Source organism: Crocodylus siamensis, chromosome 1 (assembly GCF_052110815.1).
Source record: "Crocodylus siamensis isolate JL-2025a chromosome 1, ASM5211081v1, whole genome shotgun sequence".
NCBI classification, from domain to species: Eukaryota; Metazoa; Chordata; order Crocodylia; family Crocodylidae; genus Crocodylus; species Crocodylus siamensis.
In genome coordinates, this window is record NC_143395.1 from 188,875,915 (window position 1) to 188,893,056 (window position 17,142).

The window sequence follows — 17,142 nt, forward strand, 5'->3', positions numbered from 1 at the left end:
ACTTTACAATGTGGACCCTTACCTATTCTTATTGATGTCAAAAGCTAAACCTCTTTTTACTTCAGCTGGAGAAGAATAAGAAAAAAAACTGGGGGACTGTGGTATTGACTATGGCACAGTCAAATGGGTCACTAACTGGCTGGAGGGCTGCACCCAGAGAGTGGTGGTGGATGAGTCATTTTTGACCTGGAGGGATGTGGACAGTAGGGTCCCCCAGGGCTCGGTCCTTGAGCCCACACTGTTCAACATCTTCATCAGTGACTTGGACGAGGGGGTAAAAAGCACCCTGTTCAAATTTGCTGATGACACCAAGATGTGGGGGGATGTGAGCACGCTAGAAGGGAGGAATAGGCTGTAATCGGACCTAGACAGGTTACAGGGTGGGCGGTTGAGAACAGGATGGGGTTCAACGTTGACAAGTGCAAGGTGATGCACCCAGGGAGGAAGAACCAGCAGCATACCTACAGGCTGGGGAACTCCCTTCTCATCAGTGCAGAGGCAGAAAAGGATCTTGGAGTCATCATTGACTCCAAGATGAACATGGCTCCAGCAGTGTGGGGATGCAGTCAGGAAGGCCAACCACACCTTGTCCATGCATCCACGTCTTAAGCGGGTCCAAGAAGGTGTTCCTCCCCGTCTATGCAACACTGGTCATGCCACAGCTAGAGTACCACATCCAGTTCTGGGCGCCGCACTTCAAGAGGGATGTGGACAACATGGAGAAGGTCCAGAGGAGGGCCACTCACATGATCAGGGGGCAGCAGGGCAGCCCTACGAGAAGAGGCTAAGGGACCTGAACTTGTTCAGCCTCCACAAGAGAAGGCTGAGAGGGGACCTAGTGGCCTGTTACAAACTAGTCAGAGGGGACCAGCAGGCATTGGGGGAGTCCCTGTTCCCCCAAGCACTACCAGGAGTGACAAGAAATAACAGTCACAAGCTGGCAGACGGTAGATTCAGACTAGACATCAGGAGGCGCTACTTCACTGTCAGGGCGGCTAGGATCTGGAACCAACTTCCAAGCAAAGTGGTGCTGGCTCCTACCCTGGGGGTCTTTAAGACAAGGATAGACAAACACCTTGCTGGGGTTGTTTGACCCCAGTACTCTTTCCTGCCATGGTAGGGGGTCAGACTTGATGATCTGCTCAGGTCCCTTCTGACCCTAGAAACTATGAAACTATAAGACCCATAGACAAGAGGAAGGATTTCTTTCAGTGACATCTTTTTTTGGACCAACTGCACTGTTGGGCACGAGTTAGACAAGCTTCCCAATTTAGTTAGTATGGGGGGAAAAAACCATCCTTCAGAGTAGTGACAAGGCCTGAGTATTGGAAATATTGCAATAAGGGATATAATCTGGAGTGGGCACAACACAGCCTGTGGGCCACATCCAGTCTGCCAGGCCATTCTATCTGGCCTGCAGGGTCCCTTAAAAAAATTAGAAAATTAATGATTATCTTCCTGTGGCTGCCTGTCAAAGATGACAAGGTGCCAATAACAGCAGGACCCAGGAAGAGCTGGTAACAGGACCCTACAGCAGCAGCAGAAAGGCCCACCCAGACCAGCCCCAATCCCAGCCCCTGCCTATCTCCAGCCTAGCAGAGGCTTCTGGCCTGCAGCTGTTTCCCCACGTCCCTCCATCTGGGAGTAGAGAATCAGATAAGAAGTGGGTGGGGAGAGAGGAGGGAAGGATCACCATGCGGCTCCCAGCTGGCTCCTGCTGCACTGTATGGTCCTGGCCCTGCAGCTGGGAACTGCACACTGCTGGAGTGGTGGGTGAGGAAGGAAGGGAAGCAGCAGGGTGGTGGCAGGTTTGTGGCGGGGAAGTGGAAGCAGGTGGTTGCACAGGGCTGTGGGGGCCATGGCCAGTGGCAGCAGGATCCAGCTGGCAACTGCAGGGTCTGGGCTGGCTCCTGCTGCATTCTGCAGCCTGGTGTTGCAGCCAGGGACCATGCGGCATGGCACAGAGCTAGCCAGTCCAGCTGGGTACCTCTCAGCAGCACGTAGTTCCTGACTGCAGCACCAGGACTGCAGAACATAGCAGGAGACAGCCTGGCCCCCACAGTTCCCTGCCTCCATTGCGGGGCCTGTACACCTGCAGCTGCTGCATTGGAGCCGGCTGTTTTCCCCACCCCTGCTGTGCAGGTCTGTGGGCTCCACCAGGAGTAGAGGGAGTCCTGCCCCCTGCTTCCCTGTGGAGTCCAGCATGGGGCTTTTCCTAGTGTGAGTGTGGGAGCTCCAGGCATGCGGTGTGGAGCCCCCATGATAGAGGCAGATGGGAAGGCTGCACTCCTTACCCACTCCCTGCGTGCAGCACTGGCCAGAGCCATGCCCCACTAAGCACCAATGCCTGCACTGGGCATGAGCTCCCTGAGCTCCCTGCCTGCTGCTGCTGCCACCAGCAGGGGCTGCATGCCATGTAAGGAAGTGTGGGGGGGTTCCCACACCCCCACCCTGTCTCATACCCCACAAACATCATACACCCACACTCTTCCCCCACAACCCCCCATATACACACACCCAACATACCCTATTCCCTCCACACAGCCACACCCCCCTAAGCCCCCCCACACCCCACCATACATACACGCACTCACTATAAAAGATCGAGACTTTATTTTTGAGTTATTTATGCAATCACTTCTATATACAGTACATAAAAACATCATGACAAATATTTTTATAATAAAAATTAAAATTTATTTTAGTAGGTGTTTGACTTCTAATGTATGATTTGGATTTTTTTCTGGTTCTAAGATGGCAGCCAAAAGGAGTATTTCTGTGGGGCAAGGGAAGGGACTTCTGGTCCCAATATGGCAACCAGGGGGCGGGACTATCCATTCAGCACCTGACAACTCACCAAAACCTATTAAGCAGCCTTCCAGCCTAAATAATTGTCTGCCCTTGATATAATCCATTCCACCTCTAATGTGGGTTGACACTTTTGCTGCAGTGCTGGTCACTGCTGCCTGCCTGTCTACATTACCTTTAACTGGAAAACTCCTTAATCGGTTTTTGTGATTTGCATGATCCAGGGGCAATACTTCCAGTCCACCTAGAGTACCCTGCAGACTATTGTAAGCCTCTGTTCATGATAAGAAAAAGTACAGCAGTGCCTACACCATTTGTCTTCACACTCAGCACCACCTACCCAGCCTCACCAAAGGTCATAAGAATGTACTTCTGCACTACAAAAGTCTTCAGTATCCAAGTACAAGTGAAGCAGCCATATACCAGGTTCTCCGTAATAACTACCAGGAAGAAGTGTGGCCTCCATGCTAGTACACTGGGGAGCACTGAAGGCTACCAGAGAGAAAGAATTGAATTTGTATTTATTCGTGTAGGTGCCTGCATGGCTAACATGAATTATTTCCACTAGGCTCCAAGGGGTCTGTGATGTATATAGCTGAATTTCATTTCTGAACACTGCATCTAGTCAAAGTGGTGTTCAATCAAAAAAGTAGTATGTTAGAATTATCTGCAACATTAAACAATGGCTGAATTAATTACCAAAATAAATACATGTCTCTGTATGTAAACTCACACTCTAATTGAATAGAAATTAAAGTAACTATATAACAAAATAAAATTTTCTGATGTGTTTTGTTATTTTTAGAACCAGAAAAAAGTTTTGAAAACCAGACAGAAGATAATGTTTCAAAACAAGTAAGTATATATCTTAAGTTGACCAGTACTGTTCAATATCTTCATTAGTGACTTGGACGAGGAAGTAGAAAGCACTCTGTCCAAGTTTGCAAATGACACCAAACTGTGGGTGAGGTAAACAAACTAGAAGGCAGGGAGCGAATCCAGGCCGATTTGGACAGGCTGGGGAAGTGGGTGGAACAGAATAGGATGCAGTTTAACAAAGATAAGTGCCACGTGTTGCACCTAGGGAGGAAGAATCATCAACACTCCTGTAGCCTGGGAGGTACCATTCTAAGTAGCACAACTGCGGAAAGGGATGTCAGAGTCGTTGTTGACTCCAAAATGAACATGAGTCGCCAATGTGATGAAGTAATAAGTAAAGCTAACCGCACTCTTTCTTGCATAAGTAGGTGCATCACAAACAGGTCTAGGAAGGTGATACTTCCCTTCTATGTGGCAATGGTGAGGTCACAGCTGGAGTACTGCATCCAGTTTTGGGCGCCGCACTTCAAGAGGGATGTAGATAACCTGGAAAGGGTTCAGAGGAAGGCCAATCATCTGGTTAAAGGCCTACAGGAAAAACCCTATGAGGACCGATTGGGGGACCTGAATCTCTTCAGCCCCTGCAAGAGAAGACTGAGAGGTGATCTTGTGGCTGTCTACAAACTCATCGGGGGGGGTCAGCAGGAAATTGGGCAGGGGCAGGCAATTATTTTCAGCGGAGGGCCACTTACCCAGTTTTGATAGGCTGTCAAGGGCCGTATGGGTAGCCCCTGGACACCGGTGTAGGCCCTATGCTCCCACTGGCTCCCCGCCCACTCACACCCAGTGTCCCCCAGCCCTGTGGTACAAGCGGGGGGCAGCGCAGAGCCCCAAACCCTGCTTGCCAGAAGGGAAGAAGCTGGTGCTGAGCGCGGGGAAAAATGGCCCCTCGCCTGCCCCATGGCCGGCTCCCTGCTGCAAACACTCGTAGCCCACGTGGGGCTGTCTGGAGCCAGCACAGGCAGCCACAGTCAAGCTGCAGGTGGCTGCAGTGTGGGGTACTGGCCATGGGGTGGGCGAGGGGCCACTTTTTTCCCCATGCTCAGCACCGGCTTGTAACCCTCCCCACTGCCAGCCTGGCAGTGGGGCCAGGTTACAAGGTGGTGCTGAGTGCAGTGGGGTGGGGAAAGAAGCCCCTCCCCACCCCATGCCCGGCACCCCGCACTGCAGCCACTTGCAGCCTGCCTGGGGCTGCCTGTACCTATTCAGATAGCCCTGCATGGGCTGCAAGCACCTGCAGCGTGGGGCACCAACCATAGGATGGGCGAGGGGCCTCTTTTCTCCATGCAGGGAAGAAGCCCAGGGAAAAGCTGAGTGCAAGGGGGAAGTGGCCCCTCCCCCGCCCCATGGCCAGTGCCCCATGCTGTAGGCGCTCGCAGCACACATGGGGCTGTCCGGAGCAGGCACAGGCAGCCCCACATGGGCTGTAAGCAGCTGCAGCTCAGGGCACCGGGTGTGGGGCAGGGAGGGGCTGCTTCCCCCCTGCGCTCTTTCCCTGCCTGGGGTCCATCCCCCCCACTTACCTGAGTTTCCCGCGCCAGGGCAGCCGTGTTCTCCCAGCTCACAAACCCCAGCTGGGGCTTCTGGCTGGAAGGAGAGGCCGGGCAAGCCTGCTGTTGTGGGAGGCCGCCAGGCTTCCCCTAGGTCCTACTGCCCCGCTAGGTCTTTACTTTTCACAGGAACCAAGGGCAGAGAAATATTAATTTTCTACATTTTTTTAGGGGCCCTGTGAGCCGTATAGAATGGCCTCACAGGCCAGATCTGGCCCTCGGGCAGTATTTTTCACACCCCTGAAATAGGGAATGCAGTGTTTACCAGGGAACCCATCAAAGTAACTAGAAACACTGGCCACTAGCTGAAGTACAGCAAATTTAGATTGGACACATGGAAATAATTCTTTACAGTGAGGGTTGCCAAAATATGGAATGCACTTCCAAGGGAGGTGGTGCTGTCCCCTTCCTTGGACAAACACCTGTCTGGGTGTCCCTTCCAACCCTAAAATCTAGTAAATCTATGAAAACAAATTTATCTATGAGTAATCAGAAGGGATCAGTGAAATTCTCATACATTGTTCCAAGATAAAGATATACAAAACAAATTTGGAGAAATGACCTCAGGTTTTTAATGTTAGTTTCCACTGTACAAATGAAGCCTGATCTACAGTCCCCATTGACTTGAAGTAAGTGCCTGGCATTTCTGAAAGCCAAATTCCATGACAGTCAAGTGTTCACTGAGATCAAAGGGAAGGACCCCATTGACTTCAGGCACTGGATCAGGCTCAAGCTACTTAAATTAGGCTATCAAAAATCTCCAGTAGTGTAGCTGAGACGAGGGCAACCAGGGCAGCAGTCCCTAGTGCTGCCTCTGGTCAGGCAGAAGGTGCAAAAAAAGCTGCAGTAACAACCTTCTGTGCTGCAGCAATTGGCACAGCAGAAGCCACCATCAGCAGCTGCCCCAGATGCTGTACTGTGCATCAGCAGCTGCCCCAGGTGCAGACCTGCCCTGCTATGCCTCTGGAAGTACCCATACATGAAAACAGGGGTGCTCAATCCCCCAGCCTATGGGCCAAATCCAGCCTGGGAAGCCATGGCATCCAGGCAACAGGGGTCAAGAAATTTGGCAGTGGAGAATTAATGCTACCTCTCTCCCCTGCTGTCAATCCCCCAAGCCCCACATAGACGGATCAGGGATGGATCACACCTCCTTCCCACCACCTGCAGCCAGATCAGGGCTGTACCATGCCCCCTTCCCTGCCACACATGGCTGGACTGGGACCAGGCTACACCCCCTCTCCCTGCATGGCTGGATCAGGGCTAGGTCATGCACCCTTTTGCCACCAGTGCAGCTGGATTGGGGCCAGGCTGCCCCGCCTCCATACAGCCAATCTGGCCCTGCCATGCCCACCCTGTATACAGGACTGAGCCTATTAGCTAGTTCTAGCCTGAAGATGGACCAGGCACTGCCCATCTGGCCCATGGAGCAAACAAATTGATCACCAGTTCTGTAAGGTGATTTTTTGGACACTGTGTTCTGTTTTTTCAAGGAATTATGCAATTTTCAACATGTTTACTTGCTAAATGTGTTTAGTTTTAGTATAAATCTGCAGCTGTGATATATGTAAAATGAAGTAATCAAAATATTGGTCTAGATACAAGTAATTGGTTTTACCAATGCAGTTATTGAAATATTAGAACATTTGCATTTACATCTAGTTGCTTTGCAATATCTTCACTTGAGATAAAAGGTTATTTCAAAGAGGCTTCATTATACACTTACAGAGTTTCTCTGTGACAATACCATACATTTCCTTTTAACTCTAATCTTTTTCAGCTAAGGACTTGTCTCTATTTTAGAATGAATCATATTTTTGTTGCTGCTGCTGTCATTCTGCAAGTGAAGTAATAAACAGATTTCTTATTTGAACATCAACCTGAAAGCAGTGTTCATCTGTTAAATAATTCTTTAGGTATGGCTAATAATGCTTGTAATGCATTTGGTGAAGTAAAACTAACATTTTTGGACTGGTAAACATTATGGCAAGAGAAAAAAGATGTTCATCATAAAAGATTTTTACAATTTATGATACAGTAACTATGATTCTATGTATAAACTTTCCATCCTAAAGTTTAAAGTAAGTTTTATAGTGGGCTGCCAAGCAGCTTCCCTTAACTTCCATTTTTGCAGAAATTTCTAAAACTTTTTCCTTATGATTTGATCATTTTCATGCTTAGTTGTTGCCTAAAAATACATTTACTTGGAGCATTTTAGCAACATTTTAGCAACTAAAACTACTTTTCAGTTATAGGAGACTAGAAATTATACACATTCGAATCTTTGCTAGGGAATGGTAATAATATTCTTGCATCCTATGTAAATTTTGAAATCCATGAACGAGATCTTCAGCTGGTTTAACTCAAATGAAACTACAGCAATTTACAAAAGGTGACTTTCCCCTCAGGTCCAAGACTGTCAATAATATTTTGGGGACATATCAACTTACAATCTAGTCTAAGGTAATCATTTCCTTCTGCCAACTTCTGGATGTTGGCAAACCCCTATTCCTTTTGAATTTCAGATAATACTTTTTCCTGTCAAAATTTGTATGATGTTAGCCCAGTGGTGCTCACCATTTTTGCCCTGTGGGCTGTATGGGCATCTGTGGGTGGTGACCTCTGGCTGGTGAGCTCAGCCCAGCAGAGACTGGGAGGTTGGGTGCAGTGGGGCCTGATCCAGCTGCTAGGGGTAGGAAGCATGGCCTGGCCCCAATCCAGCCATGTGGAGGGAAGAAGGTGTAGACAGGACCAATCTAGCTGTGTGCTGGGGGGAAATGTAGTCTTGCCCAATCTGGTTGCATAGGGCTTGGGAATTTGGTAGTGAGGGAGGAGGTGCAGTAATTAATTAATTAATTATCATTGTTCTCCTGCCACCAAATTTCCTGACCCATGGGAAGCTCTATGGGCCAGATGACAGGGCTCTGTGGGCTGGATTTGGCCAGCAGACTGGGGTTGAGCATTACTGTCCTAGCCCATTGTTCCTTTAAGGATAGCTATTCTCTTGCATTAATATCCTTTTCTTCAAACATCAATAAAATTAGTCTCATGACGTTTAAGTGGACCAATTTTTCCTGATGTGTTTCTTGTACAAAGAAGAACCAGGTCTTTGGTTAAGTAGACAGGATTTGTTAGAACCAATTCTTTCTACAACCTCTGCCTTTTCATGCTACTCTAGTTGCATAAAATGGGGTGGAAATAGCCCAAGGGAAGACTCCAAGAATACTGTGGTTCCTCAGTCAGTGTAGAGCTGACAGAACAGTTCTACATCAGTCCCCCAACACTAACTCATACAGCAAGTAAAATTCTTTTCAAACAGAAAGCAAGATCAGCCACAATTTCCTAGCAAATGTAAATATACTTTTATGTCTTGTTCTTCAGGTTAAATGTGCAGCTTAACATAATTTCATAAAATGTTCACCGTTAAATTTACAAGATGTGCAACTGCTAAATTAAGCTTGTAGTAGACACCCTGTTTTGATTATTCTAACTATGTAACTTTAATGTTAAATGCATTAAAAGATTGTTGCAATAAATTTTCACAATTTCTCCCACTCTAAAATAAGAATAATTGCACTTCATTTTAAAATATTTCCAGTAAAATATGGAATAGCAGAGCACATTTCAAGTTGCTTTTTTCATTTGATGATAATATGTGAAATGTGCATGCAAACAAAAGATAATTAACTGTGGCATTCCTAAGGAGTGCTTCTCCTGGTAAATTATTTGCCTATTTCCAGAGAATAAAAGTCATTGTTTCATTTTAGGACTGGCTTATTTTTTTAAATAAACTTGGTTTTACTGGACTTACATGGAGTAAGAAAAAGATAAACTAGTAATGTTCCATATTTAAAATGTGAAAAGCCTTCTTGGGAAATAGAAAACTTCTACATTCAAAATTGCATATCAAATATCACCTGTAGATTAAAAATAGCTACATCTGAACAAGATTATCAGGCTGAAGAGGATTCATAATTTAAATCTCATAATATCAAATATAGGTGGATAGAACTTAGTGAGTTTGCTGGAAGTTTTTACAAAGAATTGCATTTAAAGATCATGGGGACATCCAGTCACAAGTCCACCTAAAATTAGTTTGCCTCAGATGAACAGCTCTAGTGGTTTCTCCTTCCCTGTGAAAGAAAAAAAAGGAATTAAAAGAACCCTGATAAATAAAAACCCTAAAGATGGAAACCCAAGTATATATTGTTCAAATTAAAACGGGAGTCCTAAAACCAATTAGGCCCAAGCCTACTCTAGAAAAGGTTGCTGGTTTAGAAGTGTCAGGATGTGATATTTTTATGACAATTCTGCTCTTAAAAGTATAGACATAATTATACTGGCATAAAATACTATTCATGATATAACTTACTTTGCTTGATGAACTAGTTAAAATTACATCGACAAAAGTACTTTTTGCTGGTATAAACTCCACTATATTGAAAGGATTTGCTGGTATAATTATATAAGCTAACTTTTTCTGCACATCTGGCCTAAAAATTGTCTTTTATGCCCTTCCTTTTCCTTTATTTTATACCTATTTGCTTCACCTACTATTAAGACAGTTTCATATTTTGCTATTTCAATAAAAAGTTCCGTTAATTAATTTGAAGTACCTAGAGTAAACGGCTAGAGTACGAAGGCACTATTTTAACAAAACTTTTAGTATACTATATATATATTTCAGTTTTTGCCCCTTCCTGGTATTTGTGTCAGCAATCTGAATACCAAGCCATAAACTGACAATTTCTCCCTAATGTTGTCTGCTACTGAAAATTCCCTCTTGCATCTGTTTTCTGTCACCCTAAAGAACATATTCCAACCTATATTTTGGTTGGAACTAACAAATCCCAAGTGCTGCCATGATTCAACTACAGGTTTCCCTCGATTTATGCAATACATGTGTTCCCAGAAAACAGCACATAAATCAAATTCACATAAAGCAAACCCACTTTACAATGTAACAAATAGGGATAGGGTCCCATGGTGGTGAGGGAGGAAGGGAGGTAGTGAGGCACTCACCCTGGCCCTGGGAGCAGCCGACACCAGCTACCTGTAGCAGTTGGGCTGCACTGTGCCCCAACACACCAGGGCTCTGCCGGTTCCCACTCACCCCTTCCTGTGCTGGAGTAGACCCAGGAGTGGCTGACACCAGCTGCTTGCAGCTGCTGGGCTGCATCATGCCCTGGTGCAGGCAGCTGGTGTCAGCTGCTCCCAGGGCTGCTCCAGCACAGGCTGGGATGTGTGGGGACCGGCAGAGCCCCGGGGGGTTTGGGACATGGTGCAACCCACCTGCTACAGGGGCCGGGGTGAGTGCTGTGCACCGCACTTTCGGGGGTCCACTTTTTCGCATTCACCCCACCCTGTGTTGGAGCAGATCCAGGAGCAGCTGACACCAGCTGCCTGCACTAGGGCATGGTGTACCCCAGTGGCTGCAGGCAGCTGGTGTCAGCCGCTCCCGAGTTCGCTCCACATGGGAAGGGGTGAGTGAGTCCATGACCCTTTCCCCTCCCACCACAGATGTACCTGCTGGGGGGGGGCATCTATGCTGATTGCATAAGAGCGAATTTACCTCACATATAACAAATTATGGGTCTAAATATGTTCATCGCATAGGAGCGAATTCACATATAAAGAAGCCGCATAAAATCGAGGGAAACCTGTATAATTGCATTGCAGTGTTATGCTTGGAAACACAGTATCAGATGCGACTACAGGTACATAGGAGAGACCTGCATTCTTCTGAGAATCATGTTTAGTTACAGTTGATACTCTGAGAATGTTTGTAAATTTGTGCTTGTTATCAATTTTTGTTTTCAAATATTGCCCCAGAGCAGAAAACAATGGAAACAAAATTTTTAGAGCAAAGCACAGCCTAAGGCTGCAAATAGATGTTGCTGTTGCTGTTGCACCACCATAAAAAAGTTTATAGTGGCACAAAACCTGAACAAACAAACCTCCACACAAACTTTTCACGCCACAAATCCCCAAAATTATGAGCATGACCATTTGTGGTAACAGTTTATACTGGGGTTTTGTAGCAGATGTCTGTTTGCTTGTGGCAGGAGAGATTGGCAGTGCTCTCCAGCTCCACCCCAGGCAGGCACTCCTGAGGATTTAGGTGCCTAATCCTGTGTGATAATGGCCTTGGGCAGCTGGTCCTGACCTGCAACACATGTTTACAGGCATGGAGCGAGGAACCTCCTAGACTTTGCTATTCTGTGCTCGTGAGGGAATTTCCGGGGCACATGCCTGCAGGCCAAGAACCATGCTTCCCCATACTGTGCTTGCACATGTGTGCCCTGGGGTTGGGGCCAAGCACCCAGGTCTGTTGGCTCACAGGTCAGGTCCCTGAAGCCCCAGGAGTGGCAAGGGCCCCAGCAATGTCTGTCCCCTCCCATCTGTTGGATCAGCTGTGCTGGGACACATCCAAATTCTGAGGGGAGGGGAGTGGAGAGAAAATTCTGGGATGCATTTTCATAATTACAAAATAAAGTAAAAAGACCCAATAATATCACATGCAAGGGACCAAAAAAAAAGTCCTGTGATACTAAGCACAGTTGACAATAACAGAGTGCCATACCAGATGATGGTATATGATGAAGAAATAGTCTGAAAGTTCATGGCAAGCAATTAAAACCACCATATTTGTTTGGAATTTTGCCCCCAGTATCTACAAAAGTATCTATGCTAACTTGTATTCTGGTCACTTATAAACAACTTTGCTGTTGTATAAGTTTTCATGTATGTCTTTAACAGGGCAAATTACCATGTCAATAATTGTTTGCTAATGGATACAGTGTTGGAACCTAATATTTGTGGCATTAAGTGGTCATCTTAACTAAGAGATCAATTATGTTGTTGGTATTAAGTGGTTTATAACAATGTCCAGACCAGCGGCGCAGCTACCAGGATCTGCTGCCAGGGTGGCAGCAGCAGCAAGTGTGGTGACAGGGGACTGGCTAGATCTGCCCTTTGTACACACCATCTAAGTGGCTGTTCGGTGGCTGGTGCCCCCGTCTCCCACCTCTGGTTACACTACTGGTCCAGAGTAACATTATTATGAATCAAAGTCAACCACTGATGACGTAAGTTGTAAGAATGAGCAGCACATGGTATACAGAGAAATGATATTATCTGGCTTTGATTATAAGTCATTCTGCTTTATAGAAAAAACTATTTGGAGGGTAAGGCTTATCCTTCAAAAGCAAAGAGCTGAAAGAATGCCCCAACAAAAAAGTAAAGAAAAAAGAGTTATTAAGAATAAAGTTAATACAGGCATACCTCGGAGATATTGTGGGTTCGGTTCCAGACCACCGCAATAAAGCGAATATCACAATAAAGTGAGTCACATGAATTTTTTGGTTTCCCAGTGCATATAAAAGTTATGTTTACACTATACTGTAGTCTATTAAGAGTGCAATATCATTATGTCTAAAAAAACAATGTACATACCTTAATTAAAAAATACTTTATTGCTAAAAAAATGCTAACCGATGGAAAAATGGCACCGATAGACTTGCTCGACGCAGGGTTGCCACAAACCTTCAATTTGTAAAAAACGCAAGATCTGTGAAGCGCAATAAAGCGAAGTGCAATAAAACAAGGTATGCCTGTACTCATGAACACACAAATAGTATAAGGGATGAATGAGATACTTTCCAAAAATTATCAGCTGTAGCACTTCAACAGCCAGCTCAAACAAGAGATCTCTCTAAATAAACAGAACTTTAGAAATCAATAGATTTTGGGTTCCTTCACTTCAGAAACAGGAGCCACGGAACAAAAATTAAAGCAAACTTCTTTCCTACAAGCCAAATCCATGCAACAATAGAACAAAGCATATATAGCTACACTTACCTTGGGAAGCAGCAGTGGCTGTTGTGCCATACGTTGAAGGAGCCTTCAGCTTTAGGCCAGTCAGGTCATAGAAATGTGATATGCAAACAGCCAAACATCTAGGCATAATTCTTTTAGTGGTCCCATTGCCCGTTGCACTGCTATCAGATGAAGAAAAAATTGGTGGACTTGCTAAAGGTTTTAGTGTACTTTAAGCAGAACCTTTCAGTCTCTTTAAAATTACATATATGGATAAGAGCCTCAGCAAAATGCGTAGGTATGTATATAAATAAATGCTGAAAGGATGAAAGGAATCTCAAATTGTGCTAAAGTATCCTTGGAAAGCTTTGCATAAATTAGACCAGTCGTTAAAGCTTGACTCTTGCTGATTATAAACTGAATTTATTGCTATTCAAAATAAACTTCCAAATAAGAAAGGAACTCACAGGTATTACGTGGTTCAAAGAGAGTTTTCATGAGCTTATATCAGAGACACTTCCCAGTAGTGACAAAAGGGCTTAATCTAGTTTCAAGTATTAAGTTAGCATAAAACTGTTGTTTATTTATAATAGATTATTATGTTACCGTGGTCAGCATTTCCTCATTGATTATTTATTTTAAAGTATGGTAGATGCTTCAAACAAACAGGTCCTTGCTCAAACAAGCATCTGTTATATCAAGCCCTTGGGTGAAATAACAGCAGGGACCTCTTCATCTGAAAACATGAGTCTCTACTGCTTGAGCTGAACAGCCTCTATTTCTTGAGCTAAACAACCTAGCTGTGTGCAAGCGAAGGTCATAGCTGTAGCTGGTTCTTGAGCCTCTGCCTATAATCCAGACACTACCAGAGATAGACAGAGTGCCACACGAACTGTTCTGGGGTTACACAAACTTTTTAAATTAATGCAAAAATGATAATGTTTCACTAACTAAAGATAAATTCTATATGTCTAAATTTTGACTTGTACATTTGGATCATTTTGCTAGGGTGCCAAATTTCAATTTCTGTCATTTAAAACATTATATTAGAGACCCTTAATGAATATTTTAATACCTATTGAGAGACCTTGGTATATTTGTGGGGGTTAGGAGTAGGGCATATCATTTAATAGAACAAAAATTTTGACTTCAGTCCTTCAAAGTGTACATATATATTTTACTTCAGTGAGGCTACCCTTAGTGTTTAAAATTAAACATGTGTATTGAGTTAAGATCACAAAGATTTTGAAGTCAGAAACAGCTCTAGAAAAAATGAAGCCCAAAGTTAATGATGACAAGAACAGCACAAATACTCTTTCTGTTTGTACAATTTTTGTGCTGAGGATTTAATACCTATGAGGAATTTTGTGTGTTAAAGATTTTTAAAGTATTTTTTACCAACAGTTAACGTTGCTAACATCTAATGATTATAAAAACAGAACCCTCAAAAAACTTATTGAAATGTCATCTGAAAAGTGCAGGGGAAAAACAATAACTCCTATTTACTTTGGAATATTCAATCAATATAGTGAGAATACATTCTCTTGAGGATCACTCGATTTGCTGTTAAAAATGGTATCACGATTCTTCTTAAATCAGAAAAGCAACATTACACAGTACTTGTAATCTAAACTGATTCAACCCATACAATAGGTATATGTATGTCATTTCAGTAGATGAGATGAATTCCTCTAATGTTTTATTTATAGGATTTGAGTTTCAATACATTCAACACTTAGCAGTTTATATATAAGCATAACAAGACTATGTGTAATATATATACACTACAGTATACATCAAGAGCAAAAGTGGGAGAAGTATTGCAACAAAATACATAAATTATTTCATAATGCAAATGTACACAATATACACCAGAATAAAAGGAAAGCTTGCATAGATACTTAGCAATACAAATTCAGAAGCCAGCTTTGAAATGTCTTCTGTTTTTCCAGGAAGCACTGAATGGAAGTCAGAGATTATCAGTTAAAAATACATTTTCTTCACAAGGTAATAACTTTCATTGTAGGTGAATGTCTTTTGCAAACTCACTAGTCTTATGTAGAACATTCTTACAGTTTAAACTAACATGTAATGGAACTATAAAAGCTTTTATAAAACTACAGAAGGTAAATATTTATTGGTAATTATTTTAAGTTTAAAAAGTTTGAAAGGTTTCTGATTTCTTATGTGTTATACTATATCTATGCCACTTCTAGTTAACTGAATACTAACAAGTAATTTATCAAAGATTTGACAGAATGACAATGAAATAGCCTTTTCCACCTTCAATTTCTATCAAAATGCAACAATACAGTATACAGAAATGGCACTCAGAACGTAAACAAAACAACTACAGTTTCTTTCTGCAAAGGAAGGGGGCTGTCTACATATGAAAGACCCTTCTCTGCAGGGAGGTCTCTGGGGGCAGGATCCATTCCATTATGATTATCATAAGAAAACACCCTGAGTAAAATCTTGACCCCGTTTAGGCCAGCAGGAGCACATCACTAATGTCAGTGGGGCTGAATATTCATCCCCAAAGAATATCTATTCTGTAATTCAGTAAGATATTAAAACACATAGTAAATTTAGCACAGGTTAAAGTCTATCTCAATACAGTAAAGCGCAAAACTTTTAAGTAGGTATTTTGCTGAATAGTGGCTAAAACATCATAGGTCACTTAACATTTGGGCAAAATTGCGTATTTTGAAGAAAAATATTTTCATATATATTCTTGAAGCATACAGAAGGAACAAGGCCAGTCTTAGACAGCCAGTGTGTACAAATGATTTAACAAATACTTCATGGAGTAAACAGTGATAGGAGCTTACTTTATAAAAGGAAATGATCTGCTTTTAATCTTAGTGATTAGGAAGAACTTTTTCTATTAAGCTAAATAGTGATTTCCAATATATATGATTAGTTATTCAAAAAAAAAAAAAAAAGGATTCTACATAAGAACATGAGAACTGCTATGCTGGGTCAGACCAAGAGTCCATCTAGCCGAGCATCCCGTCTCTGACAGCGGCAAGTAGAACATGAGTAACAGGGCATGTGCAGTGATGTCCTCTACCATACCACCCCAGTTACTAGCACTCATAGGGTTTCAGGAATGTGTGAAGCCAGAAGACACATTCCTCACTGTTGTGTTGAATAGCCCCTTACAAATCAATCATGAATTCATTCCCTTCAATGAACATCTTTCTATTTTTAAAAAAAAGAAACATAGCGTATCCCATTCTAGAAAGAAGAAACAGCTAATTTCAGATTGATTCTGGAAAATCCTAACTAAAGCATATTGTTTTCCTAATTCTTATATATCTTATTGTATGAATAGGTGTTTGTTTCCAGCAGCAGACTAAGTCAGAGATAAATTTTTGTGAGCAAGAGCTCACTTCATCAGATGCTATGAGAGAACACGCACAAAGCAGACTACTGCTCATACTCACTTGCCAAGAAGTATACCAAAGTCCATATAACAAAAGGACTTATTTATTTGTTTGAGATTAAAATAAAATTTTCTTTGAAAGTATTTGAGGAGTTCACTGAAGACTCATGTAGCTTTAATACATAAACCAGTTGGTGGGATGTTTTTTGTAAAAAATTTGTTTTTGAATAATCCATCATATATTCAGAAGCAATTTGCTAATATAGCTATGTACCGTGGAGATAGTATTTTTCCTTGGCATCATAATTTGCATTTGATTGTATAGCTTTATTATGTTGTTCAGAGGATTATCTTAATTCATTTTTAATACAGTAGGATTATGCACATTAATCAAACTTAGCTATTTTAAAAAAGAATTCATCCTTAATATTTTTGTTTAAGGAGCAACTGAGTTTCTCTTATAAAACTGATTTTGGCTCAGACATTAAACTGGTAGTTCATATGTGGGGCCAATCAGTATATAATCTTTTTTGGAGAATTTTAAGTCAAGCTGATAAAAGTTCAAGAATGATAATATCTTAAAATTAGCTATTAGCCATAGACCACTTGGGAGGCTGACCCCGGGAGATCCCAGGGTAAAAAAAAACCCATGGCAAACAAAAAGTAGGGTGGTGCACATGGTAGTAGTGCACGCCACCC

At 43.1% G+C, this 17,142-nt stretch overlaps 1 protein-coding gene across 1 annotated transcript in view; it reads left to right on the top strand.

Annotated features, from left to right (window-relative positions):
- Window positions 1-17,142, top strand: part of SEL1L2 (SEL1L2 adaptor subunit of SYVN1 ubiquitin ligase) — a 100,351-nt gene that overhangs the window by 17,689 nt on the left and 65,520 nt on the right. The window contains exons 2-3 of the mRNA XM_090051185.1: window positions 3,614-3,663; window positions 15,008-15,062. Coding sequence (XP_089907311.1) covers window positions 3,614-3,663; window positions 15,008-15,062 — 105 coding nt within the window. The remainder of the gene's footprint in view (window positions 1-3,613; window positions 3,664-15,007; window positions 15,063-17,142) is intronic.